Source organism: Ahaetulla prasina, chromosome 7 (genome assembly GCF_028640845.1).
Source record: "Ahaetulla prasina isolate Xishuangbanna chromosome 7, ASM2864084v1, whole genome shotgun sequence".
NCBI classification, from domain to species: domain Eukaryota; kingdom Metazoa; phylum Chordata; class Lepidosauria; order Squamata; family Colubridae; genus Ahaetulla; species Ahaetulla prasina.
In genome coordinates, this window is record NC_080545.1 from 4,430,711 (window position 1) to 4,457,336 (window position 26,626).

General features: G+C 41.4%; 1 protein-coding gene across 2 annotated transcripts in view; it reads left to right on the forward strand.

Moving 5' to 3' along the window:
• The window catches only part of CACNA2D1 (calcium voltage-gated channel auxiliary subunit alpha2delta 1), a 394,047-nt gene that overhangs the window by 292,446 nt on the left and 74,975 nt on the right, over positions 1-26,626 (forward strand). For both annotated transcript variants that reach the window (XM_058189787.1, XM_058189788.1), the window contains exons 9-12: positions 1,414-1,464; positions 7,004-7,103; positions 12,807-12,965; positions 20,336-20,446. In XM_058189787.1, the coding sequence (XP_058045770.1) occupies positions 1,414-1,464; positions 7,004-7,103; positions 12,807-12,965; positions 20,336-20,446 (421 nt within the window). The remainder of the gene's footprint in view (positions 1-1,413; positions 1,465-7,003; positions 7,104-12,806; positions 12,966-20,335; positions 20,447-26,626) is intronic.

Consider the following 26,626-nt stretch of genomic DNA (forward strand, 5'->3'; position numbering starts at 1 on the left):
GAATAGAATAGGTATGAAGATCGGAAGAAGAATAGAATAGAATAGAATAGAATAGAATAGAATAGAATAGAATAGAATAGAATAGAAAATAGAATAGAATAGAATAGAATAGAATAGAATAGAATAGAATAGAATAGAATAGAGTAGAGTAGAGTAGAGTAGAGTAGAACAGAATGGAACAGAACAGAACAGAACAGAACAGAACAGAATAGAATAGAATAGAATAGAATAGAATAGAATTCTTTATTGGCCAAGTGTGATTGGACACACAAGGAATTTGTCTTGGTGCATATGCTCTCAGTGTACATAAAAGAAAAGGTAACTTCATCAAGAATTCTAAGGTACAACATTTAATGATAGTCACAGGGTACAAATAAGATGAGAGATAGCTAGCTAGATGATAGATAGATAGAAGAAGGAAGGAAGGAAGGAAGGAAGGAAGGAAGGAAGGAAGGAAGGAAGGAAAGAAAGAAAGAAAGAAAGAAAGAAAGAAAGAAAGAAAGAAAGAAAGAAAGAAAGAATGAATTTTTTATTGGCCAAGTGTGATTGGATACACAAGGAATTTGTCTTTGGTGCATATGCTGTCAGTGTACATAAAAGAAAAGATACGTTCATCAAGAATTCTAAGGTACAACACTTAATGATGGTCATAGGGTACAAATAAGCAATCAGGCCTGGAGGTATGTTGTCCATGGGGTCGTGATGGGTCGGACACGACTTCGCAACTAACAACAACAAAGCAATCAGGAAACAATCAATATCAATATAAATCATGAGGATACAAGCCACAAAGTTACAGTCATACAGTCATTAGTGGGAGGAGATGGGTGATGGGTACGATGAGAAGATTAATAATAGTGCAGATTTAGTAAATACTTTGACAGCGTTGAGGGAATTATTTGTTTAGCAGAGTGATGGCCTTCGGGAAGAAACTGTTCTTGTGTTATATAGAATAGATTGACTCAGGCCTTAATGGCTCATTGACAAAGGTGTGGGGAGCTGAGTTTCTGCCTCCTTTTTAGGGGAAATATTCTGCCCGTTTAATATCTCCTAAAATATTTCATTTTCCTAGGCGTGGGAGTGGGTGCTAACTTCCTGTAGAACCAGACACCCTGTCCATCCACATTCTCTTTGTGCAACCTTTTGATGTTGCTTTGTGACGCTCGGAACGTGGTGTACCGAAGGGGCTTCGGCTGTTGTCCAACTTCACGGTTATTCAGACAGGCGTCGGCTAAATAAGAAATGAGATTTTTATTATTATTTTTTTGTGGGGGAGGGAGGGAGTTTCCCAGTGGGTTTATACAAAGAAGCCTCCTTTGATCCTTCGGGAGTCCTTCGCTGAGAGATCCGGACACTAACAAAAGGGTTTTTAGAAAGTTCTGTCCTTTTCATCCGCTTATCTTTTCATTTCAGGTACATCCAAGGAGCCGCCTCTCCAAAAGATATGCTGATTCTCGTTGATGCGTAAGTGCCCCCAAAAGGTTAAGCATTCATACAGAGGGTTGTAAAATCTATTATTATTATTATTATTATTATTATTATTATTATTATTATTATTATTATTATTATTATTATTATTATTATTATTATGGTTACATCAATGGGTATGAAGATGTTTTAAAAAACGGAAAGGCTGTTTTTTAAGGTACACCACCCAGAGACACATTTCTCATGAGATGGACGGATGTATCAATAGGATGAATATATAAATGATATTCGCTTTGATAACCTTTTGAAATGCAACAGGAATGGGGGAGAAAAAATTAGTGCTGCTCGCTGCTCTTCCTTGCAAAAGAAAGGGGTTGAAATCCCAAAGCAGCTTCTAAGAATGGGAATTTTAAAGGAGGAATGGCGAGAGAGAGAAAGGGAGGGAGGGAGGGAGGGAGGGAGGAAAAGAAGGAAGGAAGGAAGACAGACTGGGGAGGGAAGGAGGGAGGGAGGGAGGGAGGGAGGGAGGAGAGGGGAAGGGGAAAGAAGGAAGGAAGGAGACAGACTGGGGAGGAGGGAGGAGGGAAGAAGGAAGGAGGAGGGAGAGAGAGGGAGGAAGGAGGAGAGAGAGGGGAAGGAGGAATGAACAAGGAAGAAGACAGACTGGGGAGGAGGGAGGAGGAGGGAGAGAGAGAGGGGAAGGAAGGAAGGAAGGAAGGAAGGAAGGAAGGAAGGAAGGAAGGAAGGAGGGAGACAGACTGGGGAGAGAGGGAGGGAAGAAGGAAGGGGAGGAAGGGAGAGGGAGGGAGGAAGGAAGGAGACTGGGGAGGGAGGGAGGGAGGGAAGAAGGAAGGGGAGGGAGGGAGAGAGGGGAAGGAAAGAACAAACGAAGGAAGAAGACAGACTGGGGAGGGAGGGAGGGAGGGAAGAAGGAAGGGGAGGGAGAGAGAGAGGGGGAAGGAAGGAAGGAAGGAAGGAAGGAAGGAAGGAAGGAAGGAAGGAAGGAACGAAGGAAGGTGACAGACTGGGGAGGGAGAGAGGGAAGAAGGAAGGGGAGGGAGAGAGAGAGGGGGGAAGGAAGGAAGGAAGGAAGGAAGAAGGAAGGAAGGAAGGAAGGAAGGAACGAAGGAAGGAAGGAAGGAGGGAGGAGGAGGAGACAGACTGGGGAGAGAGGGAGGAAGAAGGAAGGGAGGGAGGAGAGAGGGGAAGGAAGGAAGGAAGGAAGGAAGGAGACAGACCGGGATGGGAAGGAAGAAGGGAGGGGAAGGAGGGAGAGAGGGGGGGAAGGAAAGAAGAGCTGCATGCAACAAAATTTCACTTTAATGTATGCTGATTAGCGTACATTCAGTGACAATAAAGTTATTCTATGTCAAGGAAGGAAGGAAGGAAGGAAGGAAGGAAAGAAGGAAGGAAGGAAGGAAGGAAGGAAGGAAGGAAGGAAGGAAGGAAGGAAGGAAGGAAGGAAGGAAGGAAGGAAGGAAGGTGGAGGGGGGGACAGAAGGAGGGGAGACTATGGGTCTCCTGCTTGAGAAGGGGGTTGGACTAAAAGACCAAAGTTCAAAGTTATAGCAGCCCTGAAAAAAAGTGTCATGGCCATTTTCCCCACTTAGAACGACCGTTGCAGTATCTCCGCGGTCACGTGATCAAAATTCACATGCTTGGCAACTGGCTCAGACTTACGACCATTGCTGCGTCCCAGGGTCACCTGATCCCCTTTTGCGACCTTCTGAGGAAGCAAATGGGGGAAGCCAGATTCGCTTAGCAACCGGGTTACTTGTTTTAACAATTGCAACGATTGGGTTAACGAATGCGGCAAGACAAGTTGTAGCATGGGGCAAAACTCCACTTAACACATTTCTCACTTAGCAGCATAAATTTTGGGCTCAATTTGGGCTCCTCAAGTCGAGGACTACCTGTATTGGAGAAAAGGCAGGAGAACCGCTAGTTGAATAGAATAGAATAGAATAGAATAGAATAGAATTTTATTGGCCAAGTGTGATTGGACACACAAGGAATTTGTCTTGGTGCATATGCTCTCAGTGTACATAAAAGAAAAGATACCTTCATCAAGGTACAACATTTACAACACAATTGATGATCAATATATCAATATAAATCATAAGGATTGCCAGCAACAAGTTATAGTCATACAGTCATAAGTGGAAAGAGATTGGTGATGGGAACTATGAAACGATTAATAGTAGTGCAGATTCAGTAAATAGTCTGACAGTGTTGAGGGAATTATTTGTTTAGCAGAGTGATGGCCTTCGGGAAAAAACTGTTCTTGTGTCTAGTTGTTCTGGTGTGCAGTGCTCTATAGCGTCGTTTGAGGGTAGGAGTTGAAACAGTTTATGTCCAGGATGCGAGGATCTGCAAATATTTTCACGGCTCTCTTCTTGATTCGTGCAGTATACAGGTCCTCAATGGAAGGCAAGTTGGTAGCAATTATTTTTCTGCAGTTCTAATTATCCTCTGAAGTCTGTGTTTTTCTTGTTGGGTTGCAGAACCGAACCAGACAGTTATAGAGGTGCAAATGACAGACTCAATAATTCCTCTGTAGAATTGGATCAGCAGCTCCTTGGGCAGTTTGAGCTTACTGAGTTGGCGCAGAAAGAACATTCTTTGTTGTCCTTTTTTAATGATGCTTTTGATGTTAGCTGTCCATTTGAGATCTTGCGATATGATAGAACCCAGAAATTTGAAGGTTTCTACTGTTGATACTGTGTTGTCAAGTATTGTGAGAGGTGGAAGTATGGAAGGGTTTTTCCTAAAGTCTACCACCATTTCTACGGTTTTGAGTGTGTTCAGTTCCAGATTGTTTTGGTTGCACCACAAGGCTAGTCGTTCGACCTCACGTCTATATGCGGATTCGTCATTGTCTCGAATGAGACCAATCACTGTTGTGTCATCTGCGAACTTCAGTAGCTTAACAAATGGATCATTGGAGATGCAGTCATTGGTATACAGAGAGAAGAGAAGTGGGGAGAGCACACAGCCTTGGGGGGCCCCTGTGCTAATTGTACAGGTATTTGATGTGATCTTGCTTAGCTTCACCTGCTGCTTCCTGTTTGTTAGGAAGCTTGTGATCCACTTACAAGTCTGTTCCGGTACCTGTAGCTGGTTTAGCTTAGTTAGAAGAATGTCTGGAATGATGATTGACTAGATCCTTGTGAAAAGACATGATTAATAAATCATCTTAACTAGAGCTTTATGTAGGGTCCCGATTCTTTGTGCCTGACATTAATCTAATCAACTGGCAGCCAGCACTAAATTGGCACTACATAAAAGTCAAAGAAATTCAGAAGGGATTGGACTTTGACCGTTTGTGGGAACGCAATGATTCTTGGCTAATGACTTGCTTGATTCCATCTCCCAGCTTGCATATTAGGCAGATGTATTAACCATTAAGCCGCAGGTTCTCCTCTTTGTCAGCTGCACCAGGAGAAAGATTAAGTGGGTTCCCTCCCATATTTGTATGCTCCCTCCCATATTTGGGTAGACCCGGTTGCTTCAATAGGAAAAAAAACCCACTTGATCTTTCCCCTGGTGCAGCTGACAAAGAAGAGAACCTGTGGCTTAGAGGTTAATTCATCTGCCTAATATGCAAGCAAGCCCAGGTTCAAATCCCAGAAGGGTATGGCTAGCTGATGAGAGCTAAATAGCTTGAGATAGATCTATACTAGTCTCCCTTTATTTCTTTGTCAGTAAATTTAACACACAATAGTTTGTCGTGAAAGTGACTGCCTGGAGGGCTCCTGGATTGGGGCTGAAAGGCGAAAGGGAAGCAGTATGCTCCCTCCCATATTGGGTAGAGCAGGTTGGTTAAATTTAAAAAAAAAATGGTTGCAACATGCTTACACATAAAACAACAACAACAACAGAGATTCCTATTGATGAGAAGGTGATTAGGAAAATATTAGAATGTGCAGAAATGAACAGATTAGCACTAGCAATTAAGGAGAAAGAACAAACTGAATATAATATGATATGGGAAGTATTTAATCAATGGTTAGAGAATAAAAAGGGGAACTGGAAATAAAAGGAGAAGATTAAAGAAGAATATAAAATATGTGAAGATAGAGATATAAATAAGATGATAATTTTTTAGTATTATGATGAGGAGCATAATTATGCACAATGTTATTATTATTTTTATTCTTACTAGAAGACATGCTAAGAGGAAAAATGAATAGGCTTATAATTGTTTAATATACTATAATTTTAAGATTAGAAAATTAATATTAATGTGAATGACGTTGTAAATGTTGAAGGTGGTTGCACAGAGATATTTGTACCCAGACGACAGACACACTGTTTAAGGAAAGATGGAATGATTCTATTTTGAAAAATAAAAACAACAACAAAAACAGCATCACGTAATTCAGAAGCTCTATTGAGATCTCTCACAGATGTGAAGAGCTCAATTCATTTGCAAGAAAAATAGGTGAAACCTCAAGATCTCTGATTTCAACTTGCCAAAGGCTCTATGCAGAGGTGGGTTTCAGCAGGTTCTGACCAGTTCTGGAGAACCGGCAGCAGAAATTTTGAGTAGTTCGGAGAACCGGTAGTAAAAATTCTGACTGGCCCCACCCGCATCTATTCTCAGCCTCCCAAGTCCCAGCTGATCGGGAGGAAATGGGGATTTTATTTTATTTATTTATTTTATTTATTTATTTATTTATTTTGTCACAACAATATACATAAGCATCACACAAAAAGATTATATAGTATATAAACATATATATGAAGAAATATAAGCATATATATAGATAGGAAGAAGAAAAGAAAAACAATAGGACAGGAACAGTAGGCATGTTTGTGCTCTTATGCACGCCCCTTATGGTCCTCTTAGGAATGGGGTGAGGTCAATAGTAGAAAGTTTTTGGTTAAAGCTTTTAGGATTATGGGAAGAGACCACAGAGTCAGGTAAAGTGTTCCAAGCACTGATGATTCTGTTACAGAAGTCATATTTTCTGCAATCTAGATTAAAGCGGTTAACATTAAGTTTAAATCTATTGGTTGCTCTTCTATTATTGCAATTAAAGCTGAAGTAGTCTTTAACAGGAAGGACATTACAATAGATGATTCTATGAGTTAAACTTAGGTCTTGTCGAAGGCAATGGAGCTCTTAAGTTTTCTAAGCCTAGGATTTCGGGTGGAATAAGGTATTTTGTTGTATACAGAGGAGTGGAGAACTCTTCTTGTAAAATATTTCTGGACACGTTCAATTATATTGATGTCAGAGATGTGGTGAGGGTTCCAAACAGGCGAGCTGTATTCTAGAATTGGTCTAGCAAATGTTTTATATGCTCTGGTTAGTAGTGTAGTGTTTTTGGAAAAGAAGCTAGTAACCTTCCCCTGCCACGCCCACCAAGCCAGACCCACAGAACCAGTAGTAAAAAAAATTGAAACCCACCACTGGCCCTTTGGTTTTGCTGATGGAAGAGATCAAAAGTCATGGAAAAGATGAGACCGCAAGTCAGAACTGGCCCAAGCTCACTTGTAAAGGTCCAGAGTAACGCATGAGATGTCCACTTTTGATGGTCCTCTATTGATGGGTTCTTCTCCTTGATAGGAGCGGGAGCGTCAGTGGGTTGACCCTGAAGTTGATCCGAACGTCCGTCATTGAAATGTTGGAAACCTTGTCAGATGACGACTTTGTGAACGTGGTTTCTGTAAGTACCCCTCTCTTTCCAGACATTGAAGGGTTGTGGGGGCGGGCAGGTCTAAAGAAGATTGGGCGACAACTACCCCATAGTAAAACACATGGAGAACTTTAGGTTGTTGCTCATCCTTTTGGTCTTGATTTATATGGCTGAAGTTCTTAAAGAGCTTAAATGCTTGGATTCAAAAAAATAAATAAAATAGGCGCTCTCAGAGATCAAATAGCAAATGGAAGACAAAGCAAGCAGTGATGGGTTGAGTGCAGATCAAAATGCCTCTTCATATGACGCAAATTAATTAAGGGACACGGTGGCTCAGTGGCTAAGATGCTGAAATCGTCTTGTCGATCGAAAGATCGGCAGTTCAGCGGTTCGAATCCCTACTGCCGTCTAATGGGGTGAGCTCCCGTTCCTTGTCCCAGCTTCTGCCAACCTAGCAGTTTGAAAGCATGTAAAAAATGCAAGTAGAAAAATAGGGACAGAACAGCGTTCCGTGCGCCTTTGGCGTTGAGTCATGCCGGCTACATGACCATGGAGATGTCTTCGGATAGCGCTGGCTCTTCGGCTTTGCAATGATCCCTAGAGTCGGGAACTACTAGCACATATGTGTGAGGGGAGCATTTACCTTTACCTTTATACCTTTATGATGCAAATGTCCTATATTCTTCGATCCTTCCTTCCTTCCTTCCTTCCTTCCTTCCTTCCTTCCTTCCTTCCTTCCTTCCTTCCTTCCTTCCCTCCTTCCTTCCTTCCTTCCTTCCTTCCCTCTCTCCCTCCCTCCTTCCTTCCCTCCCTCCCTCCCTCCCTCCTTCCTTCCTTCCTTCCTTCCTTCCCTCCCTCCTCCTCCTTCCTTCCTCCCCTTCCTTCCCTCCTTCCCTCCTTCCTTCCTTCCCTCCTTCCTTCCTTCCCTCCCCCCTTCCTTCCTTCCTTCCTTCCCTTCCTCCCTCCCTCCCTCCGTTCCTCTGTCCTTCCCTCTTTTCCTTCCTCCCCTAGATTTGAAAAATGCTACTGGTATTCTTCTAGTTTAACTTTTGATCAGAACTAATGCTTAGATCCTGTTATTGAATGCAGGCAGACCAAAACTGAATCTGGAAATAGTTGCAAGGGAATTAGATTTATTTCTGAGCTGCCCATTTAATATGTATAGATACTTCTGGGCCATCAAGCTGCACCAAACCGATCTCCCTAGATTGGAAAATGAGCTCCAGCATCATCTGATTAGATTGGCATCAAGCCGGCTATATATTTTCAAATTTCTGTATTCCCCAACCAATACTGTGATATAGCAGTATGCTGGTTTTGAATTAAAGAGATGGGGTCTCCCTTTTTCTATCAGGGTTCTGCATTTAAGAGTGTTACAGATTCAAAGAAAATTGGTTCCTTCTAATAGCTTATATTTCTCTCTCTCTCTCTTCATATATTGTAGATATAAAATGTTAAGAATGGAGTGGTTATCCTGCTACACAGGTCCCCATAATAGATCATTATTAAATTACAATGAAATTACAATTTTAAAAAATAATTTCATTTTATTTGAAGTGGTATAGGGTCTCCTGCTTGAGCAGTGGGTGAGGCTACACGACCTCCAACATCCAACTCTGTTATTTTGTTATTGAAAAATTTAAAATAATTCAGTAGTTGTAAAGTACAATTACAGGAAAATATATTGCCTCTGATGAAATTCTGTAACACTATTGGTGGCACCAAAGCTTCAGGTGGAGTTCATAAGATAGATGATAGATAGACAATACATAGATAGAGAGACAGGGAGGTAGATAGATAGATAGATAGATAGATAGATAGATAGATAGATAGATAGATAGATAGATAGATAGATAGATAGGTGATAGATCAATTGATAAATGATAGATGATGAAGATAGATGATAAATGATAGATAATAGATAGATTGATAGTTGATAGATGATAGATGATGATGAAAGATGATAGATAGATAGATAGATAGATAGATATGAATGAAGATAGATTGATAGATGATAGAAGATAGATAGATGATAGATCAATTGATAGATCAATTAATAGATGATAGATGATAATGAAGATAGATGATAGATAGTTAATAGATAGATAGACGATAGATGATAGATGATGAAGAAAGATGATAGATGATAAATAGACAGACAGACAAACAGACAGACAGATTTCAGCGTTATCTTAATAAGGCTTGAGTCCGAGGAATGAAACAAGTAATAAATCTGTTTGTAGACCTTTCAGATAACACACAATATTTTGTGGGATTTGGGCTATTGTTTCTCGGCTGCTTGTATTTGAACTTTTATAATGATTATCATTGGTTTTATTTTATTTTAATTCGGTTTACTGACAAAAGTCATTCATTGAGGTTGGTGGCCGTATAAATTGGGGAGAGAGAGAGAGAGAGAGAGAGAGAGGAAGGAAGGAAGGAAGGAAGGAAGGAAGGAAGGAAGGAAGGAAGGAAGGAAGGAAAAAGAAAGAAAGAAAGAAAGAAAGAAAGAAAGAAAGAAAGAAAGAAAGAGAAAGAAAAATATTTTTAGTTGTTGACAAATCTGCAGATATAATTGATCAGGGGATGATGGTTTGCAAAATATGTGAATATGTGGGGCCGATTTTTGGATTTGCAGAAATATATATTTTTTAGGTATGATCGATACTTTTGGCAAAAGGAAGGAAGGATCTTTCTCCATCTTTAGTAGATTGTGAAGCTGAGGCCTTTGCTTGTAAATTTTCAAGGCAGTTATGTGGTGCATGACAAGAGAAACAGTCTTCAATATTATTTTATTTTGCTACCCATTTAATCCGGGGTGAAGTTGAGGCTGAGCATTTACTGGCCCGCTGCCCTCCCTGATGCCTACATGGAGTTCACAGCAGACATTTTCTCTTTTTGCCTTCATAGAGAAACGTATATTTTTGAAGGAGTGTTATATGCCAGTAAAATATTACAGGTAGTCCTCGACTTGTAAACATACATTCAGTGACCGTTCAAACTTACAACGGCGTGGAAAAAAGTGACTTATAACAGTTTTTCACCCTTACAAATGTTGCAGAGCTCCCCCTGGTCACATGATCATAATTCAGATTCAACTTAACAACTGCGTTACTAACTTATCAACTGCAGTGTTTCATTTAACAACGGTGACAAAAAAGGCTGTAAAATGAGGGAAAACCCAATTAGCCACTGTCTAACAACTGAAATTTTGGGCTCAATTGTGGTCGTAAGTCAAGGACTTCCTATATTAATTCTCTATTACTCCTTCTGTAACGGGATGCGATGGCTCAGTGCCTAAGACGCTGAGCTTGTCAATCAAAAGATCGGCATTTTAGCGGTTCGAATCCCTAGTGCTGAGCAACGGGCTGAGCTCCCGTTACTTGTCCCAGCTTCTCCCAACCTAGCAGTTCGAAAGCAGGTAAAAAAATGCAAGTAGAAAAATAGGGACCTCCTTTGGTGGGAAGGTAACAGCGTTCCGTGCGCCCTTGGCGTAGAATCATGCCGGCCACATGACCACGGAGACGTCTTCGGACAGCGCTGGCTCTTTGGCTTTGAAACGGAGATGAGCACCGCCCCCTAGTGTTGGGAACGACTAGCACGTATGTGCGAGGGGAACCTTTACCTTTACCTATTACTCCTTCTGTATTATGGCACTGCCACCTAGCGGTGAAGACTTTAAAAAAAGCTACTGCGCTTGTTTTCCCCTTTGCAAAACTAGTGCATTTTTTTCCCACATTTTCCTCCGAGGTGTGTTTTAATCTCTCGATTTTAAATAATAATCTTCAGACTTTCATTTGCCTTGGCCCCCTTCTGTTATGTGAAAAGAAAACCTCTGACAGCTCCATGGGTGGAAGACTAATTGAGAATTCATTCTTTGATTTATTGCATTCCAATGAATTGGACTAGCCTCCAATTCCTCTGGTCTACAGATATTGCTGTGGCTTCTTCTAGGACCTTCAGACCTTCATCAATCCATCAATCAACAGACTAGATTAACCTCAAAGTTATCGGATGCATCAAGATAATTACGCATCTGATAACTTTGGTGTTAATCCAGCCGGTTTGTCTGTTATTTGTATAGAAAACTAGACTTGTTTTGTTAGGTTCTCAAGCCATCTATCAACCTCCATCGCTGCTGTGACCTAGGCCCAAGTAGTTATTACCAGACACAATCAGTCCTAAACAAACATATTTTATTAGAACAGCTGGGAATTACTTCATTCTCATCTTAGTCCAAATTAAGTCCGAAACAAAGTCCTTTAGAAAAAGTCCTTGGGCCTTATCACAAACCTTTTTCTTTGGCACCCTGCCAAAAGCTTTTCCTGGCAAAGCCCCACGAAGTTCAGAAATAGGAGACAAAAAATAAATGTAGCAATGTTGCTTTCTTACAAAGAGCCCAAGAGCCATTGCTGCTCTTTTAAGCCTTATGGGAGGGGCCAATCATCTCCTGGCCTTACTCCTGAGTCATCCTTTTTGCTTTAGCTGCTCTTGCCTTCTGGCAGCTCTTTGCATGTGTGTACTAGGAACAGGCTCCTCCTGTTCCTCTGCCTTCTGCTGTCTGCCTCTGGAGGCTCTGGAGTCCACGCATCACTCCCAGATGGCCCTGGCCCCATCTCTGCCTCCGACGGAGAACCCTTGTCCAGGCCTTCCCCTGTGTCGTGTCCCACTCCTCCTCTGATGGCCGGGTCGGGGAAGTCCGTATCAAGCGTGCCTCTGCAGCTCTGCCAAAGTCCTATCAGAGTTCTCAAGGCAGGCAGGAGACCAGGAAGTGACTTCAGCAATCCAAGTTAGACTTTGCCTGACTCAGAGAATGCCAGAAAGCAGATCCTTTATATAGGCCATGGGGTGTGGCTCCATGACTCAGCACTTATCCAGGCCTGCCCCTCCCTTCCTTTTGCTGATGTCGCCTCTCCATTCTCCAGAAGCATGGGTCTATCCATTGCATCGTTTCATCTCCAACTGTTGGTAATCTCAGCTCGTGGCTGGCTTCAGGCGCACATGCTATCGGAGGGAGGTTTGTTTGTTCAGCCTGCCCGGGCATGGTGCCAGGGCTGGGGGCTGGAGGCATGCCAGGACATTCTTCAGCACTATCAGCGTCTGGCAGGAGATAAGAGGGGCCCGGCTGCGGCAGGGGGAGCGAGCGAGGCACAACACCCTGACTCCAGTACTGACCCATTGTCCTCCTCACTGTCCAATTCTGCTGCCAGCTCCACAGGCTGCTGGTGGACCACAACAATCCCAGACCATTTTGATGGCTCGCTCGCCATAAATAATAGTTGCAAACAACTCAACTATTGTGGGAGGAAGCAGTTTGACAAAAACCATGGTTCATTTGCTATCATGATCCCAGTCTAGATGGTTTAAAGAAGTGCATAGCTGGTTTTCCAGACCAGATCAGAGACTGGACTTCAAAAAAAAAATATTTTTTTTTCTCTAAACACTGCATGCTATTCACCTATATAGCGTGATTTTTTTTTCTTTGTTTCTTTTTGTTGGGAAATTCAGATGCTCTTCGCTCCTGCGTTTCTCCAGAGGGGAGAAGAAATTCTGAAGTAATGATGGAAACATCCTTGTCTAAACATTTATATCCTGCAAAGAAAAAAAATGCTTAGCTCCAGTTTAGGGGACACCTAATGTCTATCAATCTCTTAATTTGTGATCTAATTTGTCTTTCTTCGTTTACCATCTCTGTTTTATGGACTGCTCTCTCTCTTTCTTTCTCTCTCCCAGTTCAACGATAAAGCTCAAAACGTCAGTTGTTTCAATCATTTGGTACAAGCTAACGTGAGGAACAAGAAGAAGTTGAAGGAAGCCGTCTACAAAATCCAAGCGAAAGGGATCACCGACTACAAAAAGGGGTTCAGTTACGCCTTTGAGCAGCTGCTCAATGTAAGGGCCGCAAAGCGGCACCCGTGAGCTTTCTCAATTGGGGTTCATCCGTGTCCTGTATAAATGCTAAAAACCTGCCTGTTTAAACAGGGGACAGAATTCTGACGTCATTTTTGTCAGCCGATGGGTTGAGCTGTGGAGATACGTTGCTATGTGTTTATTAACATGGTTTATGCAGCAAACAAAATGAAGATGGCTGGGTTAGGGTATGGGTTAAGCCGAAAAAAAGAAAGGAAGGAAGGAAGGAAGGAAGGGAGGGAGGGAGGGAGGGAGGGAGGAAGAAGAGGGATGAATGAGGAAGGAAAGGAAGGAAGGAGAGGGAAAAGGAAGGAAGGAAGGAAGGAAGGAAGGAAGGAAGGAAGGAAGGAAGGAAGGAAGGAAGGAAGGAGAGGGATGGATGAGGAAGGGAGGGAAGGAAGGAGAGAGAAAAGGAAGGAAGGAAGGAAGGAAGGAAGGAAAAAGAAATAAAGGGAGAGAGAAGGAAGAAAGAAAAAAGAAAAAAAAGAGGGAGGGAGGGATGAGGAAGGAAGGGAAGAAAGGAGAAAGAAGAAAGAAGAAAGAGAGAGAAAGGAAGAAAGAGAAAGAAAGAAAGAAAAAACAAACAAACAAAAAACCACAGCTCCTTGGTTTTTGAGGGGTCCCAGAAGATTGTATTAGGGGACCTTGAGGATATACCTAAGCTTCTTTTCATCCATTGATTGATTTAAATATATATCTTTATATATATATCTTTATATCTATATCTATATCTATATCTATCTATCTATCTATCTATCTATCTATCTATCTATCTATCTATCTATCTATCTATCTATCTATCTAAAATATATCTCACCACAGTGTGGTTGAACCCTCAGGTGGAAGGAACCAAGAATGACGCCAGTATTGCAGAGCAGTTTCTTTATTGTTGCTCTCCTATAGACAGGAATCTTGCCAGGCTAAAGCACAAATCTGCATAGCTGTTAGATATACCTGATAAGAAATGGTCTGAATACTAAAGATTCCATGCTGAACTGCATTTCTGATCCTTGGGAAAGATTCTGCAATGCTATAGCAATTTCACCACTTTACCTTTCTCTGTTGCCTCCTCTTTTCCTACCCGTTGCCTCCCTGTACTTTCATCTCGCACCCTCCTTTCCCTTCCCTAATTTCTTCTCCTCTATCGTGTTTTCTACTCCTGCCACCTCTTCTTTTTCTACCTGCTCTTCTCTCTTCTCAGATGGTGCTTCCCAACCTAACCACTGTCTTTTCAAACTTAACTGCATGAAACCCGCACTATAGTTTTTAACCAGTAGAGGGGGCGTTGATACTGGGAAAAGAAACAGCAGTGCCACAGAGCCCTCTAGTGGCAAAGTAATAATTAGCACCAATTTATTTTATTTATTTATTTATTTAATCATATTTATATACCGCCCTATCTCCCGAAGGACTCGGGGCCAGCACCGATGATGTTACCTAGTTTGAGTCATGAAATGTCCACAAGAAAACGACCAAATTCACAGAGCAAAATAATAAATTCCTTGTAAGACAAAAAAGAACCCATTTTATCTGAGTATTAATTTGAGAAATTTTTACAACAGCCTGAACATGCGTACTAAAAGATATCGCCCCTGTGTTGCTCAGCAGACACTGAATTAAAGCTGCATTGCATGTTATTATAAAGTTATAATAAAATTTTGCCTCTGTCCATTCTAGAAAAGATATGTGCAGTGGTGGGATTAAAGTAATTGAACAACCGGTTCTCTGCCCTAATGATTTCTTCCAACAGCCAGTTCGCCAAACTGCTCAGAAAGTTAACAACCGGTTCTCCCGAAGTGGTGTGAACTGGCTGAATCCCACCATTGGATATGTGGAATAGTTGTGGTCAGTTACAGTAACCAGAATATGTAAGAATTACTAATAAAGGTAAAGATAAGGTTCCCCTTGCACGTATGTGCTAGTCGTTCCCAACTCTAGGGGGCGGTGCTCATCTCCGTTTCAAAGCCGAAGATGTCTCCGTGGTCCTTTGGCCGGCATGACTGAACGGCAAAGGCACACGGAACACTGTTCCCTTCCCACCAAAGGTGGTCCCTATTTTTCCCCTTGCATTTTTTATGTGCTTTCGAACTGCTAGGTTGGCAGAAGCTGGGAGAAGTAATGGGAGCTCACCCCGTTAGGCGGCGGCACTGGGGATTCGAACCGCTGAACTGCCGACCTTTCAATCAAGAAGTTCAGCATCCCAGCTGAGTTGCCTGATCGTCAGAGGCTTTTTTTTTTGTCTTTTAAAGGCAAAAAAAATGCTTTTAAAAGAAAAGCCTCTGACGATCAGGCAACTCAGCTGGGATCGTCAGAGCCTTTTGAAAGCATTTTTTCTACAACCTGTTCAGATGAAGAGGTTGTAGAAAAAATGCTTTTAAAAGTAAAAAAGAAAAAATGTTGGCTACACCCACCCAGTCACATTACCCCTCCCCCACCAAGCCACACCCACAGAAAATGTAACAAATTGTACATTTCACCCCTGCTTGTGATCAAATGCCACTTTTATTAGTAGGCATACTAATGAGTTTAGTATGTTGAGTATGTTTGGTATGTTGAGTTTGACACCCCTGGTCTATGTTTATTTTTATTTTTATTTATTTATTTTATTTTGTCACAACAATATATGTAGGTATCATACAAAAGATTATATAGTATATAAACACATATATGAGTAATTATAAGGAGGTATAAGCATATATATAGGAAGAAGAAAAGAAAAAAAACAATAGGACAGGAACGGTAGGCACGCTTGTGTGCTTATGCACGCCCCTTATGGTCCTCTTAGGAATGGGGTGAGGTCAATAGTGGAAAGTTTTTGGTTAAAGCTTTTAGGATTATGAGAAGAGACCACAGAGTCAGGTAAAGTATTCCAAGCACTGATGATTCTGTTACAGAAGTCATATTTTCTGCAATCTAGATTAAAGCGGTTGACATTAAGTTTAAATCTATTAGTTGCTCTTGTATTATTGCAATTAAAGCTGAAGTAGTCTTTAACAGGAAGGACATTACAATAGATGTGGTGGATGATAGACAGCCGTTGCAGGAAGGAGGGGATGCTTCTGCAAAGAGACAGGGGAATGGTCTTTGGAATGTCTGGTGGGTAGGAAGAGGGCAAGCATATACCCTTCCTAGCAGTTTATGGCATATACAGTAGTGGCCAAAATTGTGGAAACCTTTTGGGGGAAAGTATATTTTTGAGGTTTGATGGCTATTAACAACACTTTTTATTTGGTGTTTCAAGATAATCCTATTCCACTGCTGGAATGACCTGGGAATAGCCCAGACCTTCACCCAATTGAAAATCTAGGGAGCCCACTAAAGAAACTGGTTAGTCAGAAGCGACCCAGCAATAAAACCCAGTTGATAGAAGCCATCCTTCAATCTTGGTTTCACATTAGAACAGCTGCGGAACTCAAATAATAATAATAATAATAATAATAATAATAATAATAATAATAATAATAATAATAATAATAATAATAATAATAATAATTTAATTTGTATACCGCCCTTCTCCCGAAGGACTCAGGGCGGTGAACAGGCAGATAAAATAATAACGATACATTTCAATAAAAACAATATTTAAAAAACTTATTCCAATAGCCTAAATTTAAAATACAATACAAAATATAAAAGAAACCCCAATAAAATCCATATTAAAACCCTATTTAAGCCAGTCCTGCTCGAAAAAATAGATATGTTTTATGTCTTGGTTCACTCCATGGGAAGACTTGGTTCACTCCATGGGAAGACGTTGTAAGGCCGTAATTCATGCTAAATGAATCATGCTACCCAACGAAGTATTAACTGACATGGGGATAATTTTTGTACATCTCGTTTTTTCTATGGGATAGTTTCTGCAGATCTGGTTTTTTTCTACGTGTTTCACTTTTCTCCTTTATACTGTAACTGCTATTCTAATAGCAAATCCTTCCTAAAAGTTATTGCATTATGTTCTTGATTAAATTATCTTTCCATTGATATTTAATTGTAAGGTACTACTCACCAAAAAAGTGGTGTTATTAGCCAGTTTTAGAAAATACACTTTTCCCAAAAGGTTTCCACAATTTTGGCCACTACAGTTATGCAGACAGTTGCTTTAATCTGGCAAGATTCTGTCCGTAGGCCAACGGCAATAAAGTAACTAGTCCAGATGTCATTCTTGGTTTTATGGGGGCCAGTCTAGCATAACAATCATCCTAAAAGGGGGTGTAGTACAGGAAGTCCCCGATTTACGACTCCAATTAAATCCAAAACTTCTCTTGCTAAGAGAAACGTTTGTTAAGTGGATTCTACGACCTTTCTTGCCACGTTTGTTAAGTGAATCACTGCATTTATCAACTTAGTAACACTTTTTAAGTGAATCTGGCTTTCCTGTTGACTTGGTCGCAAAAGGGGGATCGCATGACTTCGGGACATTGCGGCTGTCATAAATATGAGTCAGCCGTCATGCGTCTGACTTTTGATCACATGACCAAGGGGATGCGGCAACGGTCGTAACAGTGAAAAGTGGTCATAAGTCACTCTTCCCAGTGTTGCTGTAACTTTGAATGGTCACTAAATGATCTGTTGAAAGTCGAGGACTATCTGTATAACTTCTAAACACAGCTACTAATTTAATATTCAATTCTTCGTGGTAAAGTGGAAATTACTCTATGCATCAAGCTGTTCTCGTTTAGTGGTACTTCACTATTCAGTTCCTAAATCTTTAATTGACCAATAAGCATTTTCCACATATTATTTAAATTGGTCATCAATTGAGATGTATAGTTACATTTGCAAAACATTATTTGCTTTTATTAAATATCTAAAATAGTCCCTTTATTTAAACCATGGCGATTATTCACAGGTTGAATCTACAAATTATTTTATTTATTCATGTGTATATGGAGTTTTCTGCATCATCACAGAATCTGGAATGTAAGCAAGTTTTACCAGGGGTAATTTATAATGTTTATGAAGGATTTTTTTTTAATATATAAAAAAAATACACTGTCAGATTTCCAAAGCACCAGAGCGTATGTGTTGAATCCTACGTGCTTTTTTTATTTCTACATAAATGTTTTATTTCCGAATCAAGATCATATCCCTGGTTTTATTAACCCAGGGAGAGTGTTTGGGGGAAAAAATGATGGATAGATAAACAACTTAAAATATTTAAGACTCAATATTTAAGGCTCGTTCGATTTAATAATCTTGGTCTTGGCAAATTAAAAACTTAATTTTGGTATATTGACATTTTTGTAGTATCATAAAGCTATGATTGCTTCAGAATGGTTTCAGTTATTGAATAAGTGAGTGGATTCCAATTTTGTTTATAAATCACATTAGCATCCTGTCTTTTTTCTATGGAGTTAGTTTGCCAATCTCTATATGAATAGCAGGGGGAAATTACTTTATGAAAGAAGGCAAATGTATGTGTCCCATTTTGACTGACGAGGGGCCTGTTTCCCAGCCTTCAATCATTTCCCTGGCTATTTTTGTACCTGCTCGGCCAACAATCATAATCTAATTGCAAAATTAAATGTGTGTCCTTGTTCATTGCAATGTGAGGCTACCAATGATTATGTAGGACCAACGGGTAGAAAGCTAAGCACCAGACTGCAAGAAAAGCAGTGAGCAGTCGGACGAGGAGACCTGAACTCATTGGTAGATCCGAGCAATCAAAGTCCCGTCACTTTTTGTGTGTACATGATGAATATTTGCATGTTAAAAAGACTGTGGTTGTCGGGTCATGCTCACCGTTCTGATACGTGTTGCCTACCTCTGTGTTCAACTTGTACATTTCTAATATTTTTTTCCAGTTTTCCCAACAGCCTTTAAACAAGGGTATTTATACCAGAGGTGGGAGTCACTCACTGTTACTACCAGTTCGCCCACCACCGGAAATGTGAGCGTGCACATGCGTTCGGCATCACAAACCACGGCAATTCACTCACGCGTGCCGTCCGCGTGTGTGTGCAACATCAAAAACACACAGCGATATAGGATGGGATTGCACCAATGGTGAAATGTAAAATTTGTTACTACCAGTTCTGTGGTAGTAGTGACTGGGTGGGCGAACCGGTAGTAACAGTACTTTTTTTTAACTTTTAAAAGCATTTTTTCTACAACCTCTTCATCTGAACAGGTTGTAAAAATGCTTTTAAAAGGCTCTGACGATCCCAGCTGAGTTGCCAGATCATCAGAGGCTTTTGTTTTCTTTTAAAAGCATTTTTTTTTCCTTTAAAAGGAAAAAAAAAGCCTCTGACGATCAGGCAACTCAGCTGGGATTGTCGGGGCCTTTTAAAAGCATTTTTTTTACTGAAGGCGCTGACGATCCGGCAACTCAGCTGGGATCGTCAGAGCCTTTCAAAAGCATTTTTGTACAACCTCTTCGTCTGAAGAGATTGTAGAAAAAATGCTTTTAAAAGCCTCTGACAATCCCAGCTGAGCTGTGCAATCCTGAAAGGCTTTTTTTTTACTTTTAAAAGCATTTTTTCGGCTGAAGAAAAAATGCTTTTAAAACTAAAAAAAAACAAACCTCTGATGATTGCGCGGCTCAGCTTTGCATGGGGCGGGCAGGGATTTTTTGCTACTGGTTCTCCAAACCACCTGCCGCCATCGCTACTGGATAAGGTGATCCGGTCTGAACCGGGAGCATTTCATCTCTGGATTGCATCTGAACCGGTTCACCCAAACCGGTCTGAACCAGCTGAATACCATCTCTGATCTCTACATAATGAAGAAACAGGGAAAAAGATAAAACTGTTCTGTCTCCCTCGCCTCAGTCTGAGCGATGACTTAATTAGCCGGCAACTATCAGCTCTGGCAGCAAACTAGCGAGCGTCTGCCAAGTGTCTCTGTTATCTCTCTTGATGAGTCAACCAGGAACAAACAGTACTTCAGCTCTAGTTAAGCAGTTGATTTGCCTGCTACAAAGAGGCATAGCAGCTCTCGCTGCCTTTATATCCTGTGGGGTGTGGCTCCATGACTCAGCACTTCCTAGGCCTGCCCCACCCCTGCTTCTGTTGTTCCCACCTCTCCTGCCTATGAAACCTAGGGTCCAGCCAGGCCTGATTGCCATCAGCTAGGTCTGGAGGTGTGGCCTGGGGGTGGGGGGAAGAGTCAGGGGACGGAGGCCTCATTATCTCCTCCACCTGGCTTGCCTCTGGCTCCTGGAGCTGAGCCAGGGAAGCCGGTGCTCCCAAGGTAAGTTCTGATGGCCCTTCCCCCTCACTTTCCAAGTCACTTTCTGGCAGGGCCTCTGGCTCGGGGGGCGCAGACACAACAAAAAGTGTGTTTCTGAAAAAGTCTTGTGTACTGAGATATGTTCTCCGATGGTCCCCTAACTACATTGTCGTTTATTCCAGGATAGCCAGAGTGTTTTCAGAGCTAACTGCAACAAAATTATAATGTTGTTTACTGATGGAGGTGAAGAAAAAGCTCAGGAGATATTTGAGAAATACAATAAGGACAAGAAGGTAAGAAAGATCCTCCGGTAAAATATTTTGATATTTACTTTTTCTAAAATTATTTGCAATTTAAAAAAAAAATCAAAAAGGCGACGCAAATGTTTAACATGTATGAACTTAGATCAGTGCATTAAAAAAAGGGAACACGCAGTGGCATTTTAAATGAATAGATTTTCTCTGTTTTAAAATAATGTTTTATTCATTTCCACATTCGTGTACTATTGAATAAGATATTTTAGGCAATCATAAAAAAAAACGAAATGTGATAATTTAAGGAGATGACAGAAACCATGCCACAGCTGGGGTAGCACCAGGTTGACCTTCTGGGCTCAGAAGCTAAGCAGGATCTGGTCTGATTCGTTTTTGGATGGGAGACACTCTGGAAGTGCCAACGCTGTAGGCTACATTGCGAAATTGAGAAACATTTTGGAAGGAGGCTGAAGCCAACTTTCAGTTGTTGCCAAGCAAACTGGATGGACGTGTCTTGTGTGTCGCCCGGATTTGAAATTCCAAGTTCTCTTGACTTGCAAAAGATCTCAATCACACCATTTTGAGTTCTCTATCCAAACAATCTCAAATCCACTCTAACAACATTGTACCTTCACTCAGCACCATCTTCACTACCCCACCTTTCCAAATGTTGTTAATTTCATGGCAGGAGCTGAGAAGAGAGGGCCCGATAGCCCCTTTCAGCTTTCAGATATTCTGGAAGAACACTTCATCAGGGGCCTTCGAGATCAACTTCATGACATTAGCTGTTTTCTAGTTTTCACTGAAATCTTCTCCCCTGTTCTTGGACCCCTCTCCTTGGTAGATTGCTGTCACCAGCAAAACTGCAGCAATAGGAAATCCATGGTGGTAATGCCATGTCTGTTCTACAGTTGGAGACCCAATAACTTTGTTGTTGTTGTTGTTATTGTTGTTGTTGTTGTTAGTTGCGAAGCCATGTCCAACCCATCGCGACCCCATGGACAACTTTCCTCCAGGCCTTCCTGTCCTCTACCATCCCCTGGAGTCCATTGAAGCTCATGCCGACTGCTTCAGTGACTCCATCCAGCCACCTCATTCTCTGCCATCCCTTTCTTCTTTTGCCCTCCATCGTTCCCAGCATGAGGCTCTTCTCCAGGGAGTCCTTTCTTCTCATTAGGTGGCCAAAGGATTGGAGTTTCCTCTTCAGGATCTGGCCTTCTAAAGAGCAGTCAGGGTTGATCTCCTCTAGGACTGACCGGTTGGATCGCCTTGCAGTCCAAGGGACTCACAGGAATCTTCTCCAGCACCAGAGTTCAAAGGATTCCATTCTTTGGCACTCAGCCTTTCTTATGGTCCAACCTTCACAGCCATACATTGCAACTGGGAAAACCATAGCCTTGACTATACGCATTTTTGTTGGCAGGGTGATGTCTCTGCTTTTTAGTACGCAGTCTAGATTTGCCATAGCTTTCCTCCCCAGGAGCAAGCGTCTTTTAATTTCTTGGCTGCAGTCCCCATCTGCAGTGATCTTGGAGCCCAGGAAATTAAAATCTGTCACCTTTTGGATTGCCTTGCAGTCCAAGGGACTCTCAGGAGTCTTCAAAGGCCTCAATTCTTCGGTAGCATGGGAGATAAATACTGCCATCTTTGTCTGGGGTAGCATATGGTGGTTGGGACCAATCAGAATTAGGAAGTTTCTCCTTAATTCCAGATTGCTTCTCTCCTTGATTAGTTTCCATCCATTGCTTCTTGTCTTGCCCACTGGAGCTTCGGAAAATAAGTTGACCCCCTCTTGCTTGTGGCAGCCCCTTAAAAATTGGAAGACTGCTATTATGTCACCCCTAGTCCTTCTTTTCTCTACACTAGCCATACCCAATTCCTGCAACCGTTCTTCATATGTTTTAATCTCCAGGAGTTTAATCATTTTAGTTGCTCTTCTCTGCACTTTTTCCAAAGTCTCAAAGAAGACCAACTAAAACAATTAAAGGCTTGGAAACAAGAGCATCTGAAGGGTGACTGCAGAAATTGGAAATTAGATATGGCTAGTCTAAGAGAAAAGAAGGACTAAGGGTGATACAATAGCAATATTCCAGTATTTGGGGGTCTCCCATAAAAGTTCCTTTCACGCCTTCTGCTGGACATCTGAAATTCTAATTTTTTTTGGGGTGGGGGGCTATTCAACCAGCCGCTGCCATTTAGAGCAAGCTGGAAGTCCTTGATTCAGATCGTCTCTGACATGTACTGACCAGAGACAGCAATTATAGCCAGATCTTAGGTCATTGATTGATAAGAAGACTAACCACCTTAAAGAATGTCAGGCAAGCTTTTCCTTGTAATTGAATTTAAAATTTCAGCTAAGTGGTCCGTCGCTTTGCAGAAATGTCTTTGCGGGAATGAATAATTGCGGGCGCTGACTGCTTGTTCGCGCATTCATTTATTTAATCCGCGGTCTGTGCGTAGAATGTCTCAGCATCACAAGCTGATTAAAATCCCGTTTTTATAAAGCTCCGGTTACGTGAAAATAGGCCTGAAATTGGTAATAACTCGGCTGTCTGGAAGACTGTTCAATTCCACCGATGATATATTGGGTTTTTGCTTTTTTTTGCAAACATTTTCAATGCTGCGGGCCACAGCGGCGGGAGTCAATTTGGTATTTAAGTTGATTTGACCCCCAGGGAAATCGAAGACAGTTGTTAAGGGAGAGATGGATCTCATAATGAAATGAGGTGCGATGTGCCTTTTGTGTTCTATTTTTCAAAAGGTGGTGCAGGCTTTTGTACCAAGAAAATAGATATTTGAAGAAAACGTGGATTTATTTCAGAAACTGCTCATTTGAGTCAAGCAATCAATACAGGGCAGCGATGGGCACTTTCATCCTTAGGAACGTTGTAACTTCCGGTGCTTATTTGAAGAATTCATTGGTTGGAAAAATTAAAATGCACACACACGAAGACATATTTGAGCCGTGGTGGCGCAGTGGTTGGAGTGCAGTACTGCAGGCTCCTTCTGCTGCCTGCAATTTGGCAGATCGAATCTCACCAGGCTCAAGGTTGACTCAGCCTTCCCATCCTTCCGAGGTGGGTAAAATGAGGACCCAGATTGTTGGGGGCAATGTGCTGACTCTGTAAACTTCTTAAGAGAGGACTGGAAAGCACTGTGAGGCGGTATATAAGTCCAAAGGCTATTGCTTTTCTCAGAAGAAGGGGTTCAAACAATTCACAGAGTTCCCCCTTCACATAAAGGCAGAAATCATGCTTAGATTGTGAGATTCTATCTCCTATATCCTTATTTCTTGGTATTAAACCCGGTTTATGAAGTTCCAAGTAAGCAGACCACTGTCAGAGACTTAACAACCTGCTATGAAGCCAGTTGTGTGATAGGTTCACAGTTTTTTTTTATTTTGCATTTATATCCCGCCCTTCTCCGAAGACTCAGGGCGGCTTACACTATGTCAAGCAATAGTCTTCATCCTTTTGTATACTATATACAAAGTCAACTTATTGCCCCCAACAATCTGGGTCCTCATTTTACCTACCTTATAAAGAATGGAAGGCTGAGTCAACCTTTGTGTTCACCCCAACATACATAAGAGGCGTTTTCAGATCTGGAGATGAATATCCCAACTGTCGAACTAGAGATAAATTTAAAAACTCCTTCAGGCTAAAGTTTGTCCAACTTTTCTACTGATTCTAGGCCTCTTGTTGCTGTTTTGCCAAGTTGGAAAGCATTAAACCAACCTTGACTTGAGTTGTCTTCTCAGTATCATCCAACTTGGCATGCCAGATGGAAGCAGGCCCCATAAAGGTGGAGGCCAAAGCCCAATTTTTACTGATTAATTATTGGCTCAAATGAAGTTTCTTCCCAGTGGATTTCACCTCTCTTATTATGATTGACAATTTTGAGTCTAATTGGCACCAAAATGTAGAATCCAAATTAGTTTCCTCTCGTATTCTCTTTGAATGCCTTATTACCTGGGAGGCATTAAAAAGTGAAACAATATTTTTTTTTTAGACAAGGAACTTTATATGGTGAGCTTCAACAGGATCTAGGCAAATTGCCTGATACCATTGACCCCTGAGGGTTTTTTCTAAAAAAAAAATCTTTTCCCAACTAGTTAGGCATTATATTCATGAAAAGACTGTGTGTGTTGTGATCTGCCAGCAGCTTGTGGAGCTGGCAGCAGAGTCAGAGAGTGAGGAGGCTGGGGAGGACCATGGGCCAGTCCTGGAGTCAGGGGAAGGCCCGGACGAGGGCTCTGCATCAGAGGCAGAGATGGGACCAGGGCCATCTGGGAGTGATGTGCGGACTAAGTAGCCTCCAGAGGCAGACAACAGAGAGGCAGAGGAACAGGAGGAGCCTGTTCCTAGTACATGCATGCGCAGAACTGCCAGAAGGCAAGAACAGTTAAAACTAAAGGGATGACTCAGGAGTAAGGCCTGGATAGGATTGGCCCCTCCCATAAGGCTTAAAAGAGCAGCAATGAGCCATTGGGTTCTTTGTAGAAAAGCAACATTGATTCCATTGCTTCTTGTCAGCGTCTCTTGAACTTTGTGGGGATTTTGCCAAGAAAAGCTTTTGGTAGGTTGCCAAAGACAACAAAGGTTGGTAATAAGGCCAATGGACTAGTTATTAAGAATTTTGTTTTGGACAAAGCTGAGAATGAATGAATTCTCAGCTGTTTTAAAAAAATAAGTTTGTTGAGGACTGAATTGTGTTTAGTAATCACTACTTGGGCCTCGGTCACAACACTGTGGCACAACACAATATTCCTGGCTCACCTTAATGTTTTTATCTTCACTGGTCTTACATTATGAAGATCATAAATCCTTATGGGAACTAGAATCTGTTTTTATGGACAAAGGAGACCAACGTCCCCATTCATACGTTATTACATTGACCGTGTTATTGAGTCGATTGCGCCACTCAAATATATATATAAAGATGTTGAGACTCTGGAAAGTCACCTTCTTTTAACAACCCCATAATCCCTTGTGGGGTAGAGTCTGGGCAACTGAACGGAGCTAGCGGAGTGTTGACTGGCCGGATGCCCTTCCTGCCGCCAATGCGGAGTTTTGTTCAGCAGATATATTCTCATCGTGCCCAGAGAGAGAGAGAGAGAGAGAAATATCTGCCTCTACCTAGGATCGAACTCACAGCCTCCTGACTGTGAGGCGAGAGCGCCACCTCTAGGCCACTGTGCCACTCCCTACCGCAACCTGGAGATGTTTAGGAAAAATTGAAAGATGGTAAAACACAAGAAAGTTTGAGGAATGGAGAAGCTAAGGGTGTGTTAAATAACTAAACTGATTCTGAATTTAATAACAGCAGCAAGACTGTTGATTGGACAATACTGGAAGAAAGAAGAGGTACCTACAATAGAAGAATGGATACTGAAAGTCATTAATTTGGCTGAGATGGCTAAAATCTCAGCGTTTTTAAAAGACAATACGCAGGAAAGATATTTAATTGAATGGAAAAAATGGATTGATTATCTACAAAACAGATATCAGATTAAGAAATATCAGATTGCCTTTGAATAATTAGGAAGTTATTTTATGTAATGGGGAGGGGGTTGGGAGATGAAAAGCTTTGGATGAGGTTAATTGGATTGGAAGGGAAAATTTTATTCTATGTTTGGTTTATGTATAACAATACCTTGTGATTGACCCAGGAAGCCGGGGGGGGGGGGGGGGAAGGGAGAGGGGAAGGGGGTTTTCTGGGAGGGAGGGGGGAAAAAGGAGGGAAAATGTTTTTGTTTTTTTAAAACTTTTTCAATTAAAAAAAAAATAACAACTGCAAAGTTCTGGAGAATATTTGAATTTTTCTTCCAGATGGCTTCCCAAAACAGCTTAATTTAGATAACCAAAGGCAATTATCATACAACTAATGTGGTTTGAAGGTTAAACGAGGCTCTGTCTTCTATTTTTTTTAAAGAAACTAGAAAGTTTTTGTCACTCTCCAACAGCTCTTCCACTAGATGGCAGCCATTATTTAGCGATGTTGCACTATCAACCCATCATTTTTTTTCTCCTGGCAGTGCTTTTTTTTCTCTCCTTATATCGTTTCCTATTAACGCTCATGAATATGTTCAAAAGCTTATTAGCATCACTAATAATAAAAATCCAGCCATATTATACTCACAGCAGCATTTTTAACTGATACTTATCAAACACACACGCATATATACATATAAAGACACACATGTAAAGACTACTTCAG